Source organism: Sceloporus occidentalis, unplaced genomic scaffold (genome assembly GCF_023333645.1).
Source record: "Sceloporus occidentalis isolate IW3139 unplaced genomic scaffold, rSceOcc1.0.p SCAF_40, whole genome shotgun sequence".
Lineage (NCBI taxonomy): Eukaryota > Metazoa > Chordata > Lepidosauria > Squamata > Phrynosomatidae > Sceloporus > Sceloporus occidentalis.
In genome coordinates, this window is record NW_028317020.1 from 5,297,742 (window position 1) to 5,323,380 (window position 25,639).

The 25,639-nt window shown below is 40.0% G+C and overlaps 1 protein-coding gene across 1 annotated transcript; it reads right to left on the minus strand.

Moving 5' to 3' along the window:
• Window positions 1-408: 408 nt before the first annotated feature.
• On the minus strand, window positions 409-14,352 carry LOC149290249 (protein DGCR6-like). Its single transcript, XM_089489464.1, has 5 exons — window positions 14,261-14,352; window positions 6,240-6,400; window positions 1,605-1,705; window positions 676-816; window positions 409-492 (listed from the first exon to the last, which is right to left on the minus strand). The coding sequence occupies exons 1-5, from the start codon at window positions 14,350-14,352 to the stop codon at window positions 409-411; spliced, it is 579 nt and encodes a 192-aa protein (XP_089345590.1).
• Between the last annotated feature and the right edge of the window lie 11,287 nt (window positions 14,353-25,639).

A 25,639-nucleotide genomic window follows, 5' to 3' on the forward strand; every position in this document is an offset into this window, starting at 1 on the left:
TCTAACTTAAGTTATAGTTGTATTGGACGTATAGACTGAATGATGGGGGTAATAACAAAAAGCCATCTAAATGCTTGCTGAATCTTTTTTGTTATTGAGGAGGGGTATTAGTGAAATACAGATATTGAATGATTCTTATGAATTGTAATAACAGGGAGGAAAAAACAAACAAACATGTAAACAAAATGGTGTAAAGCATTATTTTAATAAATAATAAGCTGCAGTCTTGCTCAAGTCTGCACATACAAATCCAGAATATTCTTGGTCATATGTTCTTTCAACAAAAAAAAGAAATCCATTCTCCTGCCATAAGTAAAGGATGTACAAAAAAGTAAAAGAGAAACATATATGGATATTTTATCCTTTGTTTTCGCAGGCGTGGGTACGCCTGTCGATTTGGCATTAGACTTAGGGAAACCCTTTGCTTGTCAGAGATTCTTTCTGCTGTAGTTTACGGATTAACTCTAATAAATTCATCTGTAACGTCAGTTCCTACAAAATAATACAGAGGATGTTAGAAACTATAGTTTCAGTGGCAGCTGTCTCATACCAAAAGTAAAAACAAAACTATTTTTTGTAAATGTTTGTTTTCTCAGAATATGATGGTAACAAATAACAATAGTTTACTTGTCTTAAAGCAATCTAACAAAGAGAGAACAGTTATAGAGTAAGTACCTGTGGATTTGTTGTAATATAGAAACCAGAAACACCTGCTTTTTCCAAGGTGCTCTGCTGATCTATCACTTTCTGATCAAGTTCAAGAACTATTTTCTCATCCATCATCCTCTGCTCCTCTCTAATACGTTGTTCAAGAGCCTATAGCATTGAAACAGAGAAGGAGAGGTTCACATATAACGTCAGTCACATTGTAAAGTGTATAGATAATACCCTTATAAACATATTAACATAAATTAATTGCTCACTAAACAAAAATAACACATCGAGTGACTAAAGGATCTCTAAACAGATAAAACATTTTCCCAAAGTCCATTACTGTTTATCTAAACGCATGAGTTAGATGTACAGGTTAGATGTAACAGCCAGGGTAGATATGCAGGACTACGCAACAGGTTCTTCAACCTGTACATTATGTTAATGACTGGCACAAAACATTTAAACAGATGGGTGTGGAACCAATTTACCGCTCATTGTTTTTTACAGTTCTACAGTAAAACCATCTAACTTCTGGAATATCACAGTCACTTTGATGTCCATTTACATTAGGGATGGTAAAATCCAGTGGCTTTTTCATAGAAAAAGGGTTGAATGGTCACGGAGGACACATGGTAAGTACATCTTCCCACATCTACTATCACCTCAGAAATCTAACTGGGCATTAGGCAGGTCTAAATCTGGCCTTCACGCATGAGACGCTCATTTGAGTTGGCATTTCCTAATACAAAAAAGTCTTACAATATTCCAATTCTCCTGGAAAGTGCTGGCTTACATCCAAAATTATCCTATCATAAAACAGCTCTGTGAAAGGTAAAATGTGAAATGTAATCCATTAACAGTATTTGTGCGAAAGCGAACACATCTTTCACGGTTACAATGGAATTGAGCTTTCAATGGCAAACCCCTTTCAAACAGATTCTAAACCTTACCTCTAGCTCTCTCTGCTGTGTGGCTTTTAGTACGGGCATATTGTGTGCTTTACACACCATGTGAGCCTCTTTATTCTTCCTTAGAAGATCTTGTTTCAAACCTTTAAGGGGAAGAAAAAAAGTTTTTTCACCAACAGAAAGCACTGAATAAATATGAAGGTAGAACCAATTCCATAGAATTTTTCTTCGTGTGTCATCATCCAAGTAAAATTGAAATACTTATTAATATTTAAAATTGAAAAACACAATGATATAGTTTTGCTTATGTTTCTGTAACCAAAGATCTGGCTTATTACCAAAACAAACCAAAATTAAAAAGTGTTGTTTTGAGCTTTGCGTGCCAGTATATAATTAATGGTGTGGTGTAAATGAAATGCTTGGACATTGAGAAACAAATCCTGATTAGATTTTAATCTACTTAAAATAAAGGATTTTGTATATTCCCAGCAATAGGGTGATAAAGACAGCTAAATTCTGCCACATGGATCTACTTTTTCACATGACTGATTTGTTTTGCTGAAAATTGTATAATTATTAAAGACAACATAGCATAGATTTCTGCAAACCATTATATTTGCCTAGGGAGCTAATAGCCACCATGATGCCCCTTATCTCTGCTCCAGAATCACTTTTTATACATAACCTCTAGAATCTTTGCCAAATTCTAAAAATTGTCTTATTACCATAGTAATCCATGGAAAATACTTGCCAATTGGAACAGTCCATTGGTTGCTAAAGTGATAATACCACTTTTCAACTTCTGTACCAGAAACATTTTTTTAAATCTATAATCCCTATGTCATCTATTTAACCCCTTGATGACAATTGCCGGTCCGGGCACGTCACGGAAATTCAAGTCGTTAACGACAATTGACGTGCCAGGACCGGCACGTCTTTAAACGGGTGCAGAAAGCGATCTACTTTCGCTTTCTCCACCCAAACGGCGTTGCTGTAATGCCTCGACCTCGAGGCATTCAGCAACGCCGCGATCGGCACTCGGGGCCATCTCTGGCCCCTCCCCGGGGCGGCAACATGCCCGTTTTAAAAGCGTTTAGGAGGACGATCAACGATCACCTCCTAAACTTAAATGGTGTCGCTGGAATGCCTCGATCAGGAGGCATCCAGCGACACCAAACACTTACCTCTGGATGGACTGTGACTGCTCCGGGAAAAAAAACAATAAAGACGAAAACGTTCGCTAAATGGTCTCCAGACCCTCTAGAAAACTCTGGCTCCACTTGCAGGTTGAATACAAGTACTGCATTCAACCATGCAAGTCAATGGAGCCCAGCTTTCTAATCACAGTGTGATTAGTAAAAATAAATTAAAAAATAAAATAAAAAATTTATAATAATTAGAAAAAAAATAGTAAAAAAAAACAAAAAACGTAAAATGTAAAAATAATTTCCCACTGATGTGACTATCAGGGGAACCTTCAATTTGAAAAAAGTTAAATTTTTTTAAAAAAAGGCAAAAAAAATAATATATATATATAAAAAATATATTTTTGTGAGCAAGTCCTAAAATTAGCATATTAGCTTAAAACAATTCTCGCATGGAAAGCGTTAAAATACTGGCATATTAAATGCCCATGGGGTGTCTACTTGTATAATTTGATGGGGTAAAATTAATTGGCCGGGTTCAACAATGTCCCAAATAAAACGGGGGGAAGGATGGCCACACATCTAATTTCCAAAAAATGACAAACCCATGCATGTGGGGTATCACTGTACTCAGGAGATGTTGCTGAACACATATTGTTAAACACATATGCATAAACCAGGAGCTGTAAATTCATACATAAAGTAGGTGTGTAGGGGAAAAATACACACAAAAAAATACTACTGCAAACTTTGAAAAAATTCTGGTGGTAAAATGTGTGCATGCAAAGACTTAAAATACCAGCATTTAAAATACCCTGGGGTGTCTAGTTTTCAAAAATATATGGTTTTGTTTGGCACACTGAAATGGCCCGGCTCAAATATGTACCAAATAGGACATGGGCAGTTGATCGCCAAACGCCAAAGTTCAACATTGAAAATGCGCATGCCCCAAATGTGGCCCTTTTGCCCCCAAACAGCCAGGCAAAATCATTCATGTGAGGTATCGCTGTACTCAGGAGATTTTGGGGTGTTTTATGATTGTGACATATACCAGAACCTGTTTATTCATACCTGAAGTAAAATGTGTGTGAAAAAACAAATGCAAAAAAAATAAAGTTTGACAAAGGCTGATGGTAGAATTAGTGCTTGGAAAGGGTTAAAATACTAGCATTTGGAATACCCTGGGCTGTCTAGTTTTCAAAAATATATGACTTGATGGGGTAAATTGCATGGGCCGGCTTCAAAGATACCCGAAATGGCACATGGGGGGAAGAATTACCAGATTTGGAGAAAATGGCTTTGAAATAGCAAAACGCTACCTGTACTTATTGCCCCATAATGTGTAGAAAAAAGCAAAAAAACATAAAAACATTGGGTATTTCTAAACTCAGGACAAATAGTAGAATCTTTTCAGCAGGTTTTTTCATTACCTTTTATAGAGGAGTAAAAGATTTTTCAACTAAAAGTTAGAAAGTCATTTTTTTCTAAATTTTTCACCTTATTTTATACTTTTTTTAATAGTAAATAATATGATACAATCAAAACAATGTCATCTAAAGAAAGCCCTTCTTGTCCTGAAAAAAACAATATCTAATGTGTGTGGGTTCAGAAAACGGGGAAGAAGAAAATTTACAGCTAAACACGAGCAGCGCAGATATGTTAAAACGGCCATTGTCACGAAGGGTACAAAAAGTAAAATCAGCCTTTGTCATGAAGGGGTTAAAGGGACATTCCAGCCTATACATGTTTATGTCCCTTTACATTTTTGTGAAGCCCCTTTCGCCTACCTCCCAGCTATTTCTGAAGTTTGCTGGGGTTGGTCCTTCACAACATACGGTGAAGTCACTGAGCTGATGTATTAAACTCATGTGCAAATTCCTGAGTTGTTTTTTTGTCTTTAAATACTCTATTTCTTTTGTCAAATAATTAAATACAATAAAAGCAAATACACAGTATTCACAAATTTATAACTCCCCTCCCACCCCTCCCTGTGTCTGCTAGGGAAAATAAGAAAAAAAAAAATGTATGTCACCATAGACCCCAAGTAAATTGGAAGTCCTTTTTCTTTTTGGATTCCCCACTTCTATATTGTTCATATTTTTTTAATTTGGTCAATCAAATTTAACCACTGGGCCAATACGGGGGCTCCTTTATCGAACCATTTCCTCAGGATCAATAGTCTCCCTAGTAAAAAAATTCCCTAAAGAGTTTATTTAACCTACCAAACTGTTCCACATCTCCTAGGATCACAACCTTTGGATCCATTACACCCTTGCAATTAAATTTCCTTTTCACAAAATTAAATATATCGTCCCAAAAGTTTTTTTTATCATATCGCATTCCCACCATAAGTGCAATAAACCCGCATTAAGGACCCCACATTCCTGGTTTAGTGAGCCAACAACTTGTTACCTTTGTGTTTTTTTCTCTCTCTCAAAACATTTAATAATTTATGAGATATTCTGTTTTCTTCTTCATTCACACACAAAGAAACAGCGAGCATTCTTCGTTAAATTATTCATGTATCACATATAAATTAGCAATCAAAATGTTGTTGAACCTAGTAACAGTTTTAAGATGCTATGCCAGCTGGACCAGGCCAGCTTCCATACCCTTTAAGACATATAGATATCTAGATGTACACCAAATACCTTTTGATCTTTATGTTGGCTTGAAAAGGTCTTTCTAAACAGCATCTGCCATCAGGACATTTACATTTTGTATAGGGTAAAATTTGGTTCATACATTGTGTTAGCCAACTAGCTAACACGTTATCTTTATTATTTGCTATCCAATAATGGGCACAGTATGCAGAAACAGATGTAGAAGTACAGATTTGACTGCTGGGCGAGCTCTGCACGTTTGACCTAAATGCGTTTTGCAGTTCAACGGAATTTAATGTGCATGCTTGGGTCACTACAACTATTTGACATCCCCAACATTTTATTTTACAGACGCTTCTCTATAAATGGGCATATATGTTCAGAGAGTCTCAAGAGACCCCTCTAGATATGTTGCCCGAGTCAGCACTGGAGCTAGTTGAAAGGCAAGTACCTTACACATAGTGTAGTCTGAGCAGGAGATGCCCTCGGCTGAACATATCACCTTCATGGGCCAGAAGATGAGGTGAGTAAACTAAATGTATAGAGAGGATCCTCAGAAAATCATCTTTTTTGCATACAAAAACCCAAAACAATTAATAAGAGGGCTGGGACATGACTTCAATGATTATTCTTTTTAACCTTATCCCTCCTCACCTTGTTTACCATGGCATACTCTCTAATGTTCTCATGGTACCATAGAAGAAGGGAAAGATCCCCCCAGTACGCAATAAGCGTTTCCTATTGCCACTGCAGCCATTATAAATGGCTGCAGTCGACTGGTTATATATAAGGGTGTACATTGCACTGTACTTTAGGAACACACATCGACACATATTAGGAAAGCAATGAAGAATATAAGTAAAGAAAAAACCTTACAAGGTCTTATATAGATATTATTTTGCTCTAATAACACATTATTTGACTATTACCTCTGTGTTCCGCATGAAGCTTTATACGCTGGTTGTATAGATTTTTCTCTGTCAGATGTTGGATCTCCAATAATCCTTGGACTATTTCAAAAACTGTACCGTCAATAAGAGCCAAGGCCAAGTCACTGAGAATGGTGTGCGACAGACGCTGCTGACAAGAACTGCAAGAGAGAAGTCTTATATCAAGCAATGGAAAAAAACAGTAGATTTAAAACATGAGTCTAATCCAGAACAATTAATTTTTTTTTCCCAATTCTTCTTCTTTTTCCTTTTTATAATGGTAATTAAGTAATGGTTTATCCATATATGTATAGTTAAAAAAAAAATCCATACTTTTCCTGAAAAAAGCCAATATATAATTTGTGTGGTTAACCTAAATGATAGGGGCAAAATATGTTTGAAAACAAGATAGCAACCACAGCCGTTACCAATCACAAATGTCGCTTTAAAAATATTTAAGGGATGGTAGGACAAAAAAAAAAATTGGAGTTTGATGGTTGATGGTTTATAGAAGTACCTCATCGAGTTATTTTCTTTGACAAAATAATTTCTATGAGAGCAGCTACAACTGGGTGTCTCTGTGATATATAAAACAGATGATAACCTTCTGAGTTTTCCGTTGTGTTGTGCCCATCTGCACAATAATTTAAAATACTTAAGCGTTAATCACTTAACAGGTTTAGAAATCCAATCAGTGGCAAGAAAGGGCTCCCATTAAATTAATGGAACGTAACATTTCCAACCAGCCTAGGAGCCTGGGTGTTGAGAAAGAATCCCACTATGCACTTGCAAGGGGACATTTGGAACAATACGCATTTCAGTGCATATGATGGTTGGAGTGTCCCCATAAAAGACCATTTCTCAGATTAACCGACAGGCTAGATATCTGATCCATTACAATAAAAAAAAAAAAAAAAAAAAAGGATTTCTGTGAAAAAGGTGATAGCATTCCAGAAAAATTCAAAAAAATAAACTAAAACAAAAACCCCCACTTACCGGTATTTTGCCTTTCAAAAAATACTGCCCTGCCAGATATTTACAGATAAATAGTACAACTGCAATATTATTTAGGATTTGAAACAAAAAACCCTCAAATCCCTTTGATTCCAAAGACAGAAAAAAAATTGCTTCTCCAGAGAAGTGCTTATTAAAATTATCAACATTCAGCTTCACATCTCCTCCACTAACTTTCACGTAATTGCAAGGCAGTCTGCTTGGGACAATCAGGAACACATGAGGCTTCCATTCCATTTACTGGGTATAAGTGCGGTTAAATTTAGCTGCACCTCTCAACTATTCTATCGTGAGAGGCTGGCACAGCATCAATAATTAAATACGGCCAGAAAATGCATACAGTCTTTTGCTGTTCTTTTATAAGATTACAGATATATTTCATGGAAACAAAAACGGACCTTAAAAGGGAAACTTTACTGCACATGATATGCAAGTGGCTCCTTTTTGTCCGTTTTGCAAATGCATGGGGGAATCTGCAAAATCCTCCCCACCCCCAAATAAATGCCATTGAGGTTATGTGTACGCCTAAGCACACCACCCTGCATGTAATATACCCACCGCCTAGGGTGACCACATGGCCTGGGCAGCCTCAATCCGGGACAATTGAGACACTGACTGAAGTAGGTCACAGCCAATCCGGTGAGACCTCTTAACTCTCCTGATTGCCTGAGAGTTCAGAAGCCTCTCATGATAGGCTGAGTCCCTCCTTCACACCAACTCAATGTGAAAGCTGCAGCCAGCACCAGGTATGTGCGTTTGACTGTGTTTGCCCATTTGTCACTGTGTGTGTGTCATGTCTGGTAATAGAGGAGTTAAATCTCCAAATCTGCTCATACCTGGTAATAGAGAGGTTAATACTCTGAATCTACTCACATATGTAATGATTGTATGTATATTATTACATCTGAAGGCTTCCTAATAAACATATAATTGTACATGCGAATCAGTGTATATATATTATATATATAATGTATTTTATGTGTGACGATGTACATATGTGAATCATTATATAATATACACCTGTGTGTGTAATCTCATCCGCTTCTTAGTGTGTCCACGAATGGCAGAAATAAAATAGCTCGGCGAAGGCTGAGGGAAGGGGTCTGTTCTGAAGAAAGTATTAAACAAGGTATACACAGTTCTGCTCAAAAGTTTAGTTTGCATACCCTGGCAGAAATTGTGAAATGTTGACATTGATTATATGACTTATTACACCCCCCCCCCAAAAAAAAAACTATTTTATTAAAGGCTAGTAATCATATAGTGCCCTTTATTATCACATAGTTAATTGGGCATAGATATCACCCAAACGGCCCTGATCAAAAGTTTACATACACTGGAATGTTTGGCCTTGTTACAGACATACAAGGTGACACACACAGGTTAAAATGGCAATTAAAAGTTAATTTCCCACACCAGTGGCTTTTTAAATTGCAATTAGCGTCTGTGTATCGATAGCCAATGAGTTTGTTAGCTCTCACGTGGATACACTGAGCAGGCTAGATACCGAGCCATGGGGAGCACAAAAGACCTGCGTAACAAGGTAATAGAACTGTATAAAGATGGAAAAGCATATAAAAAGATATCCAAAGCCTTAAAAATGTCAGTCAGTACTGTTCAATCACTCATTAAGTGGAAAATTCAGGAATATCTTGATACCAAGCCAAGGTCAGGTAGACTAAGAAAGATTTTGGCCACAACTGCCAGAAAAATTGGATGCAGAGAAAAAGCGACGGGTAACCTCAGCAGAAATACAGGCTTCTCTGGAAAAAGACGGTGTGGTTGTTTCAAGGAGCACAATACAACGATACTTGAACAAAAATGAGCTGCACGGCCGAGTTGCCAGAGAGAAGCCTTTACTGCGCCAATGCCACAAAAGAGCCCGGTAACAATATGCCATACAACACCTTGACACTCCACAGCTCCTGGCACATGGTAATTTGGAGTGACAAGACCAAAACAGAGCTTTCTGGTCACAACCATAAGCTACCGTATTTGCTCGATTATAAGACGAGGTTTTTTTCAGAGCAAATGCTCTGAAAAATACCCCTCGTCTTCTAATCGGGGTCGTCTTCTAATCAGACCTCAAATAGAGTCTGAATAGGAGACTAAGATCCAGATCCCCCGCACCGCTGCAGGGGACCTGGATCCTCCTGTCTCACACCCCCCCCCCCCATCATACACACTTACCGGTGCTTCCTGCTGTATTGCCGGGGCAGCGGGTTGACGTCTACGCGATCCGCGTAGACAACGTCCGCTGCAGCCGGAAGGAGGTGTGGCTAGCAGCGGGGGTTGTCTGCGTCCGTCGCGTAGACCTTCCCCGACTGTCAGAGATCTCTGATCTCTGACAGCCGGGGAAAGTATACGCGACGGACGCATACAAACCCCCGCTGCCAACTCCACCTCCTTCCGGCTGCAGCAGAAGGCGACGTCAACCCGCTGCCCCGGCTGGAAGCACCGGTAAGAGAGGGCTGAGAGGGGAGAGAGGAGAGAGGAGAGGGGAGGGGAGGGGAGGGGAGGGGGGGGAGAGAGTGTGTGTGTGTGTTAGTTAAATGGGGGCATAGGGCATTTCTGGAGTGGCGTTAAGGGGGCATTTAATAGAGCACTCTGCCTCCTGAAATGCCTTATACCTCCCTATATGCCACTCTGCCCCATAATATGCCTTTTAACACCCTAAATGCCAGAGTGGCATATAGGGGTATAAGGCATTTCTGGAGGCAGAGTGCTCTATACAATGCCTTTTAACTCCCTTAATGCCACTCTGCCTCCTGAAATGCCTTATACCTCCCTATATGCCACTCTGCCCCATAATATGCATTTTAACCCCCTAAATGCCAGAATGGGATATAGGGGTATAAGGCATTTCTGGAGGCAGAGTGGCATATAGGGGGTCAAAAGGCATACCATGGGGCACAGTGGCATATAGAGGGTTAAAAGGCATATCATGGGCCACAGTGCCATATTGGTGTGGCAAGCCTGGGGGCAGATGTGCGTAACTGGGGGACAGGCTGGAAAATACAAGAAATAAAAACAAAAAAAATATTTTTCTCAATCATAGCTTTTATTAAAAAAAATAGTTTACATGAATTAACATTTACTGGTAAAACTTTTTTCCTTTAGGGTCGTCTTATATTCAGGCTTTTTCTTTTTTCCTAAGTTAATATTCAGATTTTGGGGGGTCGTCTTATAATCAGGGTCGTCTTATAATCGAGCAAATACGGTATATGTTTGAAGAGGGGTCAGCAAGGCCTATAGTGAAAAGAATACCATCCCCACTGTGAAGCATGGTGGTGGCTCACTGATGTTTTGGGCGGTGTATGAGCTCTAAAAGCACATGGAACTTGTGAAAATTGATGGCAAGATGAACGCAGCATGTTATCAGAAAGTACTGACAGACAATTTGTGTTCTTCCACACGACAATGGCCGTAAGCACAAGGCCAAGTTGACCCTCCAGTCGTTACAGCACAAAAAGGTGAAGGTTCTGGAGTGGCCATCAGTCCCCTGACCTTACTATCAACGATCCACTCTGGTGAGATCTCAAAACGTGGGGTTCATGCAAGAAGACCAGAGACTTTGCATGACCTGGAGGCATTTTGAAATGACGACTGGGCAGCTATACCACCTGCAAGAATTTAGGGCTTTATAGACAACTGTTACAAAAGACTGTGCTAAAGGCAATACACAGTATTAAGAACTAAGGGTGTGCAGACTTTTGAACAGGAGTCAATTCATTTTTTTTCTTTGTTGCCATGTTTTGTTATATGATTTTGCCATTCTGTTATAACCTGCAGTTGAATATGAGTCCCATATGAAATAAAACATGTTTTGCCTGCTCACTCATATTTTCTTTAAAAATGATACACATATTACCAATTCTCCAAGTGTACGCAAACTTTTTAACACAACTGTATGCCAACATAACAGCATTCAAAAAGTTTTGCAGTATATGTTATGTATACGCACTGATTTGCTTTCCAGTCATACCTACTGATCTATAAAATATTGTATATACAAAATCTAGATAACAAGAAAACAACAAGTGCTGGCTTTGGCTACTCACTCATTTAAAATTTAATGCAATGTGTTTATTTCAATGCTGCATCACAGTTTAAGCACTTAGAATAGATGATCAGTCTACTGGAAAAATACAACTAGCGATCAGGACATGTGTTACACCTTTCTCCCCATAATGACAGTGGAATTTCCAGTCTATGTCTTTGTGCGATGTCAGAAGTGGAAAAACATAATAAGAAATGACAGTGAGAAAGAGGAGATGCATTCAGCCAAACACACCGACCCGCCTGTAATATACCCACCTTCAGTCAGCTCCAGTGCCGGTTCAGACTCCCCTCCGCATGGGTGGAAAGTGCTGCCATTAATTTCAAAGGAAGCAATTTCCTGCTACTGAATGATTGCTTCAGGCAGCCAATCAGTGGCAAGAATTGTCAGAACATGGAGGTGGAGAGCTGATGCAGAGAATATGAATTCATATTAATGTACTCACAGAGTATGTTAAGACACATTATGGTATTCTTTAATGGGGGTATCTGAGACACTGTCCCTTGTAAGAATGATTTCATCTCCTAGTGACACCATAGCAACCAGGTGTTACATGTTAATACCACTAGCTCTGTAGCCTAGGGCTAGCAGTGAGAATACCTGGAAATGGGCTCAAAATCTCAGGGTCACATTTAGACACACCCCACTCTCCATCCATGGCCATTTCCTCCCTACTACTACTACCCATACACATATAAGGTGGTTGAGGCTAGTGCCCGGCCACTGATGTTGTTGGCCCGCCAACCTACATCATCTGGCTCCCCGATAAAGGAGGGCCTCCCAGGAGCCAGAATCTGTTAGTTTTCAGGGATGGCATTAAGCATCCCCGCAGAGGGTTTCCCATTCTGTAAAGAGGAGCCTGGTGCACGCCTGTTGTCTGAGTGATGCCTGTACACCCTATGTTTTATCCCACAATCTTAGTTTCCCCAGAGTAAGTGGACAAATCCACGTTACCATACAGTCTTGGGCTGTATTGCCACTATTACAAGACTCTTGAAACATTAACCTTTTCATGATAAATCACAGTGTCATTCAGTGGCGGAACTACCGGGGTCGCAGGGGTCGTGACTGCGACCGGGCCTCGGCGGCAGGGGGGCCCAAGCCAAGGGGCCGCCCGAAATCTTTTTTACGTTTTTTGGGGTTTTTTTTAAATAAGGCAGGGGCGTCCAACATGCGGGCCAAATGTGGCCCGCGAGACCTCGAGGTGCGGCCCGCGTAAGATCGGCAGCCAGGGCAACCGATCTTAAGCGAGCCGCACCTCAAGCCCTGCTACTTACTTGTGGGAGGGTCTTCTGGACTGCACAGAGGAAGCGGAGTTCACGTGACATCCTACTTCCTTGGTGCTTTAGCAGAGAAGGCAGAGGGAGGCCGCGCCCCCTGCTGAAGTCTGTGAGCGGCATCGAGGAGCTGCAGTGCAGGTAAGGGGGTGGGGAGGGTGTTTGAATGAGTGTGTGTGATTGAGGGAATGAATCTGTGAATGAATGATTATATGAATAAATGAGTGTGTGTGTGTGTGTGATAGCATGGATGTGTAAGTGCTGGAACCTAGGCATGATGGGACTGTGATTGCTGTTAGCAATCACACTCCTATCATGCCAAGTCAGCCAGTACATGCTGAAACCTGGCCAGCTGCCCCCCTTGTGTAGTGATGCTGCCAGCAGTATGGGGTCTGCACTTACAGCCACCCTGTACCAGCATGTACTGGCTGACTTGGCATGATAGGAGTGTGATTGCTAACAGCAATCACAGTCCCATAATGCCTAGGTTCCAGCATTTACTGGATGGATGTGTAAGTGCTGGAACCTAGGCATGATGGGACTGTGACTACTGTTAGCAATCACACTTCTATCATGCCAAGTCAGCCAGTACATGCTGAAACCTGGCTAGCTGCCCCCCTTGTGTATTGATGCTGCCAGCAGTATGGGGTCTGCACATCACTTACAGCCACCCTGTACCAGCGTGTATTGGCTGACTTGGCATGATAGGAGTGTGATTGTTAACAGCAATCACAGCGAGCACAGTCCCATCATGCCTAGGTACCAGCATTTACTGGTTGCCTGGGTATGATAGGAGTGTGATTGCTGTTAGCAATCACACTCCTATCATGCCAAGTCATATTGCTAATTTTGTCCAATTGTGTGTTACCTACTTTTATTAAACAAGTGAGTTTTTATTATTATTTTTAAAGGTGGGGGTCATTTTCGGTTTTGGCTAAGTGAACCCTGAATGTTTTGGTCCAGAATTTTCATTTTAGTTCATCCCTAGAATAAATCTAGGGAATCCTGAATTTGTAGTCGCAAAACTTTCAAGGCCCAGAAATCAGTGAGAGGAAGAGTAAAAGGTTTTGTGTTAATTTTACTTTATTTTAATCTGCATATTTTATTAAAGGCCATATTTTTTGTCACAGTGAAAAATGAGTGCGGCCCGCGCATCTATACAATTCTGATGAAGTGGCCCACTGCAGAAAAAACTTGGACACCCCTGGATTATGCCCTTTGTACATGCGCCCCCTTTTTCTTTGATTTTTTTACAGATATGATTCAATATGTAAATTGAATTTGTTGAAAAAAAATTGTTGGGTAAAAATCATGTTTTTTGGGGGGGTGAGTGGGCCCTTAACAGATTCTCGCACCCGGGCCCTGAGGCGTCTAGTTACGCCCCTGGTGTCATTTCATTTCAGGTATTCTTTTAAGCTATTTTCCTCTATATACATATACATTGTAATGCATTATAATTTTGTACAGATCAGACAGGAAATGTTAATAACACAGTACTCTAGGTGGGGTTACAAATTAATATTGCATTAAAAGCCTCTAATTTCCTCTCAACAATTTTATTATCTCATAACCATAATCTTGGGAAATATACCCCGCTTTATTTGCTATGACACGTCGCGCTTTGCTTAACGCACCTAGCTTTATTTATAAAGAGTTATCACTGCCATTACCTGGGCAAATCTTTCACCAAGCTCTGCAGTTCAGACAGGAGGTAATAATGCCTCTCTTGCTGATGCGCTATGTCAGACGGTTCTTCATACATCCCCATATACCCAGCCATCTCAGTTCACAGCATTCAACACATCAGCCATCGCTTCGGAGGCTCTATTTACCTCACGTGATACAATATAACTTCCAAGCGCGCCATCTTTGATATGGGCACGGTGTAAAACCGCCTCCAATTCGCGCGTTCATTAAATAAATTTTTTGCATATCAATAAAATTAGAACCTGTATATTGCGCTAGGTTTTTTTTAGTTTCGAACTGCTGCAGTTACCATTATTTACTTTGATTAGAAAAGTATTTTTTCCCACGCATGACCCGGAAATGGAAATAGACCTAGGCAATAAATAGTTCCAGGTCGCGTCTTTCATGTTTTAATCCGATTGTGTGTTGTTGCTTGTTAACACTGAATACTTATTGTAGTAGTTTGATGTTAGAATAATGCTGTTCGTTTGTAGGTCCTTATACAAAGCATTGAAACTGGATTTTTTTTCTGCCTCCCAATTCTGTTAAGCATATTATGTATATATCCGGACAACACAGCTGGAGAATGGTATGTGAGATATAGACATGTGAAGTGTGCAAAGATTAAAAATACTTGAATGAGAGCGTTTTGATCCATAATTCTCTAGTGACTTTTTTAGTAGGGACAGTCTCCCTTTGTGATCAAAATTGCCACGCACCTCTTCCTCCTCTGGTGTACAAAAATATTTTGTTCTCATGGATATTGTACAATCGCAAACAAAATACAGGCTTATAAAAAAAGCTTAAATAGATCTGTGGCACAATTATTAACATCCCTTTAGTCAATCCTTTGTGCTACCTCCCTTTGTCAAGATAACAGCTCTGAGTCTTCTATAATGTCTAATGAGGCTGGAGAATACATGGCAAGGGATCTGAGACCATTCCTCCATAGAGAATCTCTCCAGATCCTTCAAATTTTGGGATCGATGTTGGTGCACTCTCCTCTGGCATCAGATGTTCATTTAATATTGACGCTTGATAGTCAATGATGCCATCTATGCTAACAAAATGGTCATCTAGCAGAAAAACAGCCCCAAAATATTAAGAGCCACCACCACATTTAGCCATGGGCATGAGATACTTTTCCATATGGCTATCTCTCTGTGTGTGCCAAACCCACCTCTGGTGTTCATTGCCAAAAATCTGTATTTTTTCTGACCATAGAACCAGATCCCATTTAAAGTGCCAGTGGTGTCTGGCACACTGAAGACAACTGAGTTTGTTTTTGGATGAGAGTAGAGTTTTTTTTTCTTAAAACCCTTCAAAACAACTTGTGGTGATGTAGGTGACATCGGATTGTAGTTTTGGAGACTTTCTTACCCCAGGATGCAACTAACTTACGCAATTCTCCAGCTGTTGCCCTTGGAGATCTTGTGGCCGCTCAAACCATGCTCTTCAAATTGCTATGAGACAATATAGACACATGTCCTCTTCCGGGTTGATTCATAAAATTTCAGTTGAGTGGAACTTCTTAATTATTGCCCTGATGGTGGAAATGGGCATTCTCCGGGTCAAGACCCTAATCCTCCGGGTAGCCGAAGCCCAGAAGTTCACAGTATGCCTATGTGTTACCTAATACATATAGCCCAGGTGTACTATAAACGTAAAGTATCAATTGGAATATACTTTAAATATATATTTCTCATATGAATCCATGGGGTGCAAAAAATTGTGCCACACGTAATATTTTTTTATGAACCTGTTGTGTTTGCAATTGTTTGATATCCATGAGAGCAGAGTATTTTTGTGTATTTATTGAAGAAAAGATCAAAGAAGTAAACAATTTTTCACAGCATTCTTTGTTCATATTTACCATAGGAACCAATATTAGTGGAGGGTATTGTAAATGTATTTTTTTAAATAAAAAGTAATTTTTGCATGTATTGCTCATCATTGCAAATGGTGTAAAATCTCAGCAATATGTGCCCATGTATACGTAGAACTATTTTTTTTGTATAACTTACATTAATTTTACCTTGAAATACAAATTATATATGCAATAGGACTTTAGAAATTTAAGTTTAGTTTTATGAGTAGGTATATATCTTTTCTTTCTGTTTTTCTTAGATCAAGGATAGCCAACTGGTGTCAGACACTAGTAGGATGTCTGCGTTATGGAAGAAAGAGGAGGAGCCCAGTATGCAGGACGACCGGGGCAAGGTAAAACAATAAAAATATAGCGTAGCCAGGGCACAGGCAAAAGGTCAGGTTCAGGCAGCAATCCAAAAAGCTTAGTCAGGGCACAGGCAAAAGGTCAGGTACAGGTTTAGGTTCGAACAGGGACAGGAGCACAGCACTGGGAATGCTATGTAGGACACAGAACGTCTCAGAATATCTGAGCGCCGCCATAAGGGAGCTAGGGTGTTTTATAGGGTGTCTAGGTAGGACGTCACGCCTGTAGATCCACCCTCCATGCCGCCCCTAACAAAATTTGTAGTGTGAGACGGCACCGGAGGCCCCTCCAGGAGAACCCTCTACATCCACACCTCCTGCACACGGTCGGCAGGAGGAGGAGGTGCCGGAGCGACGTGAAAAAGAAGCGCCGCCTCCGTCATGGAGCCCAACACCGCGTTGTTGCCGTTTTTCCCCAGCTCCCTGGGGAAAATCCAATCTTCATCTTTTTGAAAACAAATTTGATCAGACACAATGGTATCATCTTATGTTATTTACCAATATATTGACGTTGCATTCATAGAAGACAATAACAATTGTACCTGATCTCAACTGGTTAATTTAGTTTGGAAAAGAAAGTGCCAGGTCAGGTCTGTGTATGTCATATATGTACCTTCTTATTTCTTTCCTACAATATGACAAGGTGTGACTCCTATTGGAGTTGTGATATGGGTCACTATCCTAAACAGAATTTTTAGCCATCCGTTGATCTACCTAAATACCTGGTGTTTCAACATTGTTTCCTATCTGCTTAGACACAAAGCACCAGTTGTGTTTAGTATGCTGCTGAGATTTCAAAATTACTCACAAGCTAGCACCTAGATTTTAATCTTTCACATTTTTAAATAAATGAATAAAATAACACGATACAAATGAGATAGTAAAACAGAATACTCAGAACATGATTTAAATTTTAATTATAATTATTTATTGAATGCAGTATATTGCACAACTGACTGAGGATAATGAAATCCAAGTGATTTTATTACTGCGGTGTTCCTACAGAAAGGTACAATAAATATAAATTAGTTGCTCTTCTAATGCAAGCTTTTATTTAAAGTGTGCCTTACCATTTCACTTTTGTAGGATTAGATGTATAAATTTTAAGATACAAAATTGCAGAATTGAATTTCTTTTCTAGCACTACAAAAACAAAGAATCGATGCTGTTGTTGTACATGTTTTGTATAATTTTAGATACTATATGGCAAGTAGCATACAACCATGTAAATTACAGTATTAAAAGTGACAAAAGTTATATGTAGCTTCATGGAGTTAGCTTGCTTGTTTATCTTCTTTTTTTTAGTGAATTCCTTAGTTACAACAAATGTATTCCTTAGTTATAACAAATGTATAACAGTGATCTCTTATTTTATATTTCTAAATATATAGTATGTTTGGACAGCTACACCTAAGTGTTATCTCTTGCATGCTTAAAAACAAATCCTCAGGTTGTTTTTCTGGCAGTATTGGTGCTGGGGTGATCTCTTGGCCTGCTTAAACATATTACACAGCTAAGTGCTTCAGGATCCTTTTTGTCATTTACATTTTGCTACAATTACAATTCATTTAAATTAGAGATTATAATAGCCTTGATAAAGGTATAATCTACATTTTGATAAAATCAGGAGGCAAATAATTTGCATAATCCCTCTTTACTGTACCACAAATAGCAGCAAAGTGAAACATTTGAAACAAAATATGTGACCTGGGGCGGGCAGTGCCGGGAAAATCGCTTGGATAGATGAGGACAAGAGACCCACGATATAAGCCAAAATGCGCAGAGGAATTGCATTACAGCGGAGTACCTTGTGAATCTTTTTCTCGAACCCCAGAAACTGGACGGCCTGAGTCAGAGTGAAGGCTGATTTCGCAACGTTGATCACAAAGCCCAAGTTCTTAAGCCATGAAGTGACTAATGCTCTCTGTTGGAGTGAAAGAGTGGGATCCTGAGAGAAGATCAGGATGTCGTCCAGCTAGACTATGGAGAAAATCCCCTGGGTCTGGAAGAGGGCCATGGCAGGCTTCATGAGCTGAGGCTGAAGGGGAGACAGGTGAACTGTCAAAGAGTGTTGTCCCAAACTAATTGGAGAAACAGCCGATGGTCCTGTGAACTTGGAACCGTTAGGTATGCGTCCTGGAGATCAAAGCAAGTCAGTCACCTTCTAGAAGGAGATTCCTGAGGAGGTGAATACCCTCCACCTTGAAATGTCTGTATGTGACTAAACCCTTACGAAAAATTACTGCAGTTTTTTCTGAAGTAATACTGCAGTTTTTTGGACATGAAAAAACTGCAATACTGCACTTTTACTGCAGTATTACTGCACATTTACTGCACTTTTACCTCAGGATTACTGCACATTTACTGCACTTTTTTTTTATATTGCAAACCTACAGTTTTACTTCAATGTACTGCAGCTTTATTGCATTTAAATAATAATAATAATACTGCAGTAAAAGTGCAGTATTGCAGTTTTTTCATGTCCAAAAAACTGCAGTATTACTTCACAAAAACTGCAGTATTTTTTTGTAAGGGAAATGTGGAGACTTCTGCGGTTGATTACCGGGCAGAACTCTCCTGACTTCTTGTGGACCAGAAAGATGTTACTTTTGAAGTGTGAAGGTCCCGCGACGGGTTCTATAGCGCCCTTCTGAAGTAGCAGATGGAGCTTTGAGTTGCTGAGAGAGAGAGAGATGGGGGGCAGGGAAAGGCGTGCTGGAACAGGGGCTCTGAAAAGTCTATAAGAAAGCCCAGAACTGATCCATGGGTTTAGGGATACATGGGGACAATTGTGGGAAAAGAGAGATAGTCTGCCCACAACCTGAAAAAAGTGGACTTACAGATTTGTGATCTCCCTTGGGAGGAACCGCTGGAACCTCGTCTATTGGAGCCCCTGGAGGACAGAAACGGTGCTCGGAACTGGTATTCTGGCTGGTTTGATGGCTGATAGTAGCCACGGGAGCCTCTAGTAGCTGATCGGCTGGCAGCCCGGCTCCTTGGATGTCCAGCCCTGCTAGAAAAACGTTGGATAGAAGAAAATACATTCCTCCTCAAAGCTTGGGCCTTTGTAAACGAGGTGAAGATGTTGACATGTTTGCTGAGCTCTTTGATAAAGGCGTCCTTGAAGAGGAGGCCCTCGGCTGTTGGTCCCAAGTCCATGAGGCGTGGATCTAGGTGTAGGGGGGGAGCCCAGCGTCCTTCTGTAGATAGGGCTACATTTGCGTTGCACAGCAAAATGATGCAGTGCTGGATCAATTCCCTGGCAAAGGAAGTGTTCAACAGTGTGTCTGACCTAACTTCCTGGTCGGCCATGAGGAATAGTTGAGTCAAGGGGCCCGCAATATCCAGCAACTTGTCCTGTGTCCCTCTAATACCTCACTCTGCCCCTTTGTTGGGGTCCCGGGTCGCAAGGGGTGGTCTAGCGTGGGTGTCTGATACACTCTGGATCAAACCAAGCCCCACCCACCACGTCAAGGGCGTTGGAGTCTCCTGGGGTAGCAGCTGTGTCAGATGGTGTAGCCATTCGGACCCACAGTAACTAAAGCCCTCTCGCCGAACCTGCGGGGATGTCTGGATTGTCCTGAGTCAGGGTTGGATTCTTGTGAGTCACCCAGCCACTCACCTAGAAGGGCATAGGGGGTACCTGCAGCCTCACCATCCATGAGGAACCGTGAAGATCACCACTGAGCTCTGGGGCGGAGCCAGCATGATTTTGTGTAGCACGTTGTTTCCCTTTGCTGGTGCCAAAAATGATACCCTTACGTGGATGTTTTTTCACTGAGCCCTCAGGATCATGATCCAAATGAGTGGAGTCCTCTCTATGGCTTTTACCTGAAGAGTCCTGGGAAGCCGGGGGGGGGGTGGGGGGGTGGATGCAAGCCAGCGCCTGTTCAAGAGTCAAAAGAAGCCCCCGCTGTATAGTTGGCACTGTAAGTATGAACCTGAGTCAGTGGCCTGAATCCAAGAAACCCAAGAATCACCCTGTTAATTTTTTGTTGTCATACATAGAACAGAATACTAGATATAGGTTAAACAAAATTAAAATAAATGAAATAAATAAGAAACACAAGTAAAATGAATGAAAAAATAAAATAACGAAAATAAAGGACAAAACTGTCCAGACAGGGGAGGAGTGAGCAGCCTGAAACGGCTGCAAATAGGGGGGATGCTGAAAAGTAACATCAGAAAGAAAAGCTGAGAAACGGGGGCAGACCGCATGCACGTAGTAGGGGCGGACGAGAAAGATGAGTAGCAGAAATAAGTGCGGAAGAAAGCCGGGCACCGCGAAAGAAGTAACACAACATTGTCACAAGGCAGAAGGAAAACCTTATGAGGAAGAGAAGGAATGGTGCAGAAATAATAAAAGGGCAGATCTCAGAGACTCTAATGGAGAACCAAGGATAACGTGACACGGCCACGGAAGGGAAATGATACCAGACGATAAATTATAAAATAAATTATTTTTTTATTAAATTAATTTTATTAAATTAAATGTATTTAATAAATTGGAACATGGGGAAAAATTATGGAACTTTGAGTAAAATAAAATTCAATGGGTGCACTTTTCTTAAGGCTGGCAAGTAGAGGAAGAGTCATTGGACCACATTTTTGCTTATTAATGTAATCCCCGTGTGTGCGTATGGGGGGGGGTGCCTGGGACAATAAACTATGCATTTACCATCTGACACAAAATGTATGCTGCATTGTGAAGATATGTTACATGGTGGGATATGTTAGTTTAGCAGCTTTTGATAACTGATCTGATCTGTCCTGACAGCAAAAAAGAAAACATATCAACATTCAAAAACACTCTTCAACAAGTCGACCTGTATCCCACATGCTACTGGCAGTGATTAAGTTTTGAGGTAAAGCATAGAAACCTCAAAAATACCAAGATCAAGAAAAGTCTTCTACAAGGAATGCGGTGCCACATCTTTATAATAAATGACAAAAGGAGTGACATATCTATACTTTGTCTTGAATTCTATCTGTTGAGTCTACCATATTTCAGTACCTAAAAGATTACAGACTACAGTAAGCATTGAAAACAGGCTAAATCCATTGCATAATGGGTACCAGGTCAGACGTGTATGTGGCCAATTTGAGTTTTCCTTTTATGATCTTTGAAGTTTAAAAGACATATAAAAGAAAAGTACATTAATTTGTATAATACAAATATGTTTTAGAATACGAATTTTGCTTTAGTAAAATACTTTGTTGCCACCAGGGGCTGCTCATGTACTATTTTGTGTGCTGCAGAAAAACGTCAGCGCTGTAATGTACTAGGGCTGTGTTCATTGGCATCAGCATATAAAATATGAATGTTGCTTTTCTACATGGAGTTTTAGTGCTGTCTGTGCTGCGCTGTCCTGGTTAACCTAAACGTGCATTAATCTGGTGGTCTAATGACTAAATGCCAGCATTGGAACAACAGAACAGCTTTATTACGCTGCCATGTGTATTTCTGGAAACCTAAGCTATGGTAACTTAGAAATACATTTGGGCAGTATATCAGCACCCTAAATATCATAGCAATTTTCATGTTTTTGCTGTGTCTTTGTTCTACTGTAATTTCCCTCTTTCCCATTTAGTGTGCCTGCATTAATAATATTGGTATCAATGCTAATGATGAATTATTGTACATATGTACTGAACTTCTAGAACTTTTTATGACGTACCTGATATGCCATCAGTTGCCTGCCATCATAAAATTTAAACTTTCAAAACTAACTTCAGCATTACATCTTTAATAGTGCTGTTGAAATAATAAAAAAAAATGTTTGATGCATTTGTTGTATTCCACTGTGTTTAAGTTACCCTTAAACACAAAAATGGCTACTCTGCAATAGTAGCAATAAAGATAGTTGAGATAGCATGAACGTTGCCATTCTTTGGCAAAGCTGTGTTTTATGTGATTCTGTCTTAATTGTGTTTATGCTACATGAAAAATGAACACAAAACAATATGTAATCCCAGCAGTGTGCACCCTTGATTCTTTTTGTCCGGTTTCTGATTGTAACCATTGCACTTGAGGATGGAAGCCTTGGTTAATTGCCCTATTTCTTTTTGAAATTGAGCCTTGGGTACACATTGGTTGTCTAGACTTTGCTGGGTTCCAATGCACAAGGTACCTGAAAAGAGACAGAAGGTGTGATCACTAAACCGATAAGATGGAAAGTGTAGAATGATCAAGACCCAACTAGTTAACATCAATTAAAATAAACACCAGATGAAACCAGCACTATTGGGAGCATCAACTTTATTAACGGCCTTCCATTTCATTTGAGGTTGCGGTATTCATTGGCATGTTTACAGTGGTGTAATCAACTGCCTTTTACTTAATCCCCCAGTAAAGGGAGAGTGAGGGAAAATGTTATAGCAACTCTGGTTGAAGGGGCCCTGGTATAAGGATGCAGATGCATCATTAAAACATTATGTTAAGTATTATATGTAAATATGAGTTATGGTTTAAAGTAAATAGATATAAAATGTTTCAAGTCAATAAGGAATATAATGGATAGGAGTATCTATTTTGTATAGTGTTTTCTTTTGTTTGGATGTTTGAAAAGAAAACATTAACTCAGTGGTTAACCCCTTCGTGACAAAGGCTGATTTTACTTTTTGTACCCTTTGTGACAATGGCCGTTTTAACATTTCTGCGCTGCTCGTGTTTAGCTGTAATTTTCTTCTTTCCCGTTTACTGAACCCACACACATTAGATATTGTTTTTTTCAGGACAAGAAGGGCTTTCTTTAGATGACATTGTTTTGATTGTATCATATTATTTACTATTAAAAAAGTATAAAATATGGTGAAAAATTTAGAAAAAAATGACTGTTTCTAACTTTTAGTTGAAAAATCTTTTACTCATCTATAAAAGGTAATAAAAAAACCTGCTAAATAGATTCTACTATTTGTCCTGAGTTTAGAAATACCCAATGTTTTTATGTTTTTTTGCTTTTTTCTACACGTTATGGAGCAATAAGTACAGGTAGCGTTTTGCTATTTCAAAGCCATTTTTTCCAAATCTGGTAATTCTTCCCCCCATGTGCCATTTCGGGTATCTTTGAAGCCGGCCAATGCAATTTACCCCATCAAGTCATATATTTTTGAAAACTAGACAGCCCAGGGTATTCCAAATGCTGGTATTTTAACCCTTTCCAAGCACTTATTCTACCATCAGCCTTTGTCAAACTTTATGGTAGTAATTTTTTTGCATTTGTTTTTTCACACACATTTTACTTTAGGTATAAATAAACAGGTTCTGGTATATGTCACTATCAAAAAACACCCCAATATGTGTTTAGCAACATCTCCTGAGTACAGCGATACCTCACATGAATGATTTTGCCTGGCTGTTTGGGGGCAAAAGGGCCACATTTGGGGCATGTACATTTTTCAATGTTGAACTTTGGCATTTGGGGATCCACTGCCCATGCCCTATTTGGTACATCTTTGAGCCGGGCCATTTCAGTGTGCCCAATAAAGCTATATATTTTTGAAAACTAGACACCCCAGGGTATTTCAAATGCTAGTATTTTAACTCTTTCCATGCACCATATCTACCACCAGTCTTTGTCAAACTTTGTGATAGTCATTTTTTTCCATTTGTTTTGTCACACACATTTTACTTCAGGTATGAATTAAAAAGTTCTCGTATATGTCACTATCACAAAACACCCCAATATGTGTTCAGCAACATCTCCTGAGCGCAGTGATACCCCACATGAATGATTTTGCCTGGCTGTTCGGGGGCAAAAGAGCCACATTTGGGGCATGCACATTTTTCAATGTTGAACTTTGGCATTTGGGGATCCACTACCCATGCCCTATTTGGTACATCTTTGAGCCGGGCCATTTCAGTGTGCCCAACAAAACCATATATTTTTGAAAACTAGACACCCCAGGGTATTTTAAATGCTGGTATTTTAACTCTTTGCATGCACACATTTTACCACCAGCATTTTTTTAAAGTTTGCAGTAGTATTTTTGTGTGTGTGTTTTTCCCACACACACCTACTTTATGTATGAATTTACAGCTCCTGGTATATGCCGCTGTCACACGACACCCCAATATGTGTTCAGCAACATCTCCTGAGTACAGTGATACCCCACATGCATGGGTTTGTCATTTTTGGGGGGAACTAAAAGGCCACATTTGGTACGTGTGCATTTTTCTAATTGGAAATTAGATGTGTGGCCATCCTTCCCCCCGTGTTAATTGGGACCTTGTTGAACCCGGCCAATTCAATTTACCCCATCAAATCATACATTTTTTAAAAGTAGACACCCCATGGGCATTTAATATGCCAGTATTTTAACTCTTTCCATGCGAGAATTGTTTTAAGCTAATATGCTAATTTTAGGACTTGCTCACAAAAATATATTTTTTATATATATATTTTTTTTTTTATTTTTTTTTTACATTTTTTTTCAACTTGAAGGTTCCCCTGATAGTGACATCAGTGGGAAATTATTTTTACATTTTACTGGTTTTTTACTATTTTTTTTCTAATTATTATTAATTTTATTTTATTTTTTATTTATTTTTTCTAATCACACTGTGATTAGAAAGCTGAGCTCCATTGACTTGCATGGTTGAATGCAGTACCTATATTCAACCTGCAAGTGGAACCAGAGTTCTCTAGAGGGTCTGGAGACCGTCTAGCGAACTTTTTAGACTTTATTGTTTTTCTGTATTGAATTTTCCCGGACCGCCGCCATCTTGCAGATGGCGAAGATCACCGGCAGCTGCGGCTGTGACCGCTCTCCGGAGCGGTCACAGTCCATCCCCAGGTAAGTGTTTGGTGTCGCTGGATGCCTCCTGATCGAGGCATTCCAGCGACACCATTTAAGTTTAGGAGGCGATCGTTGATCGCCTCCTAAACGCTTTTAAAACGGGTGTCCGCCGCCATACAAAGTATGGCGGATGTTGACGCCCCGGGGAGGGGCCAGAGATGGCCCCTTTGTGCCGATAATGGCGTTGCTGAATGCCTCGAGGTCGAGGCATTACAGCAACGCCGTTTCGGTGCAGAAAGCGAAAATAGATCGCTTTCTGCACCCGTTTAATGACGTGCCGGTCCTGGCACGTCATTTGTCGTTATCGACATGAATTTCCGTGACGTGCCCGG